Source organism: Neopelma chrysocephalum, unplaced genomic scaffold (assembly GCF_003984885.1).
Source record: "Neopelma chrysocephalum unplaced genomic scaffold, ASM398488v2 Primary Assembly neopelma1_88957, whole genome shotgun sequence".
NCBI lineage: Eukaryota > Metazoa > Chordata > Aves > Passeriformes > Pipridae > Neopelma > Neopelma chrysocephalum.
In genome coordinates, this window is record NW_020918002.1 from 369 (window position 1) to 1,884 (window position 1,516).

General features: G+C 69.2%; 1 protein-coding gene across 1 annotated transcript; it reads left to right on the forward strand.

Moving 5' to 3' along the window:
* Window positions 1-252: 252 nt before the first annotated feature.
* Window positions 253-1,099, forward strand: LOC113979785 (fibronectin type III and SPRY domain-containing protein 1-like; the record flags this gene model as incomplete). The annotated part of the gene is made up of 3 exons (XM_027707073.1): window positions 253-366; window positions 776-907; window positions 998-1,099. Coding segments are annotated over 3 exons (348 nt in total), but the record flags the coding sequence as incomplete, so codon positions are not given.
* Between the last annotated feature and the right edge of the window lie 417 nt (window positions 1,100-1,516).

Genomic DNA, 1,516 nt, shown 5'->3' on the forward strand with positions numbered 1-1,516 from the left:
GGGCTCAGAGGGGATGGAGGGGGCTCAGGAGGGACGGGGGGCTCGGGACTGTCCCCTCGCTGCCCTCACACACACACACACACACACACACACACACACTTGCCAAGTCATGCGGCTCCTCCAGCCCGGAGATCTCGGCCTGTCCCCGCTCCTGGCACGGCCGGGCCCGGCGGGGACGGGGATGTGCCCCGGGGGGGGTGCGGGGGGTGCCCGGGGGGGTGCCCGGGGGTGCCCGCGGGGGGCTGACCGCGGGCACAGGGTGCCGGGCAGGAGTCTCTGCGGAAGATCATCACCACCCTCGCCGTGAAGAATGAGGAGATCCAGAACTTCATCTACTCCCTCAAGCAGATGATCCAGAATGTGGAGGTACCAGGGGAGGGGGGGTGGGATGGGACCTCCCTGCCCCTTGGGGTCCTCCTTGGGTGGGATGGGACCACCCTGTCCCCTGGGCACCCCCTGGGTGGGTTGAAACCTCCGTGCCCCATGGGTACCCTGCTGAGTGGGATGGCACCTCCCTGTCCTCTGGGCACCCCCTGGGTGGGGTGGAACCTCCATGCCCCATGGGCACCCCTCTGGGTGAGATGGCACCTCTGTGCCCCCTGTGCACCCCCCGGGTGGGGTGGGACCTCCCTGCCTCTTGGGGATCCTCTGGGGTGGGACCTCCCCATCCCCTGGGTACCCCCCCGGGTGGGATGCCACCTCCGTGCCCCCTGTGGACCCCCTGGGTGAGGTGTTCCCCCGCTGATGCCCCGGCTGGGGGGGGGTTTGTGCCCAGGCCAACTCGACACGGGCACAGGAGGACCTGGAGGCCGAGTTCCAGTCTCTGTACTCACTGCTGGACGAGCTCAAGGAGGACATGGTGATGAAGATCAAGCAGGAGCGCGCCAGCCGCACCTACGAGCTGCAGGTGGGCACTGTACCCCCCATGCCCCCTGTGTCCCCCCGTGGGCACCCTCACCCACCTCCCGCCCCTTCCCTGTTCCCTGCCCATTCCCAGGCCCAGCTCGCCGCGTGTTCCAAGGCCCTGGAGAGCTCGGAGGAGCTGCTGGAGGCGGCCAACCAGGCCCTGGGCGCTGCCAACCACCACGACTTCTCCCAGGTGGGGGTCCCTGCCCGGCTGCCCCCCGTGCTGGGCGGGGTCCTGACCCCCTCCCTGTGCTGGCTGGTTGATGCCCCCCCCCGGGATGGGCACCCCCCTTTCTGTCTGTGCCAGGCTGGCTGTGGGGCTGGGGGGAGCATGGGGAGCACGGGGGACCCCAAAGGGACGCCCTGGCAGGGACATGGGGGGCACTGGAGCGTGGGACATGGGGGGGGCTGTGCCAGGAGGGACTGGGGGGGTGCAGGGATGCTGTGCTGTGGGATGCAGGGATGCTGTGGGATGCAGGGACATGCTGTGGGATGCAGGGGTGCTGTGGGATGCTGTGGGTTGCAGGGGTGCTGTGGGATGCAGGGACATGCTGTGGGATGCTGTGCCATGGGCTGCCAGGGTGCTGTGGGATACAGGGACTCTGTGGGA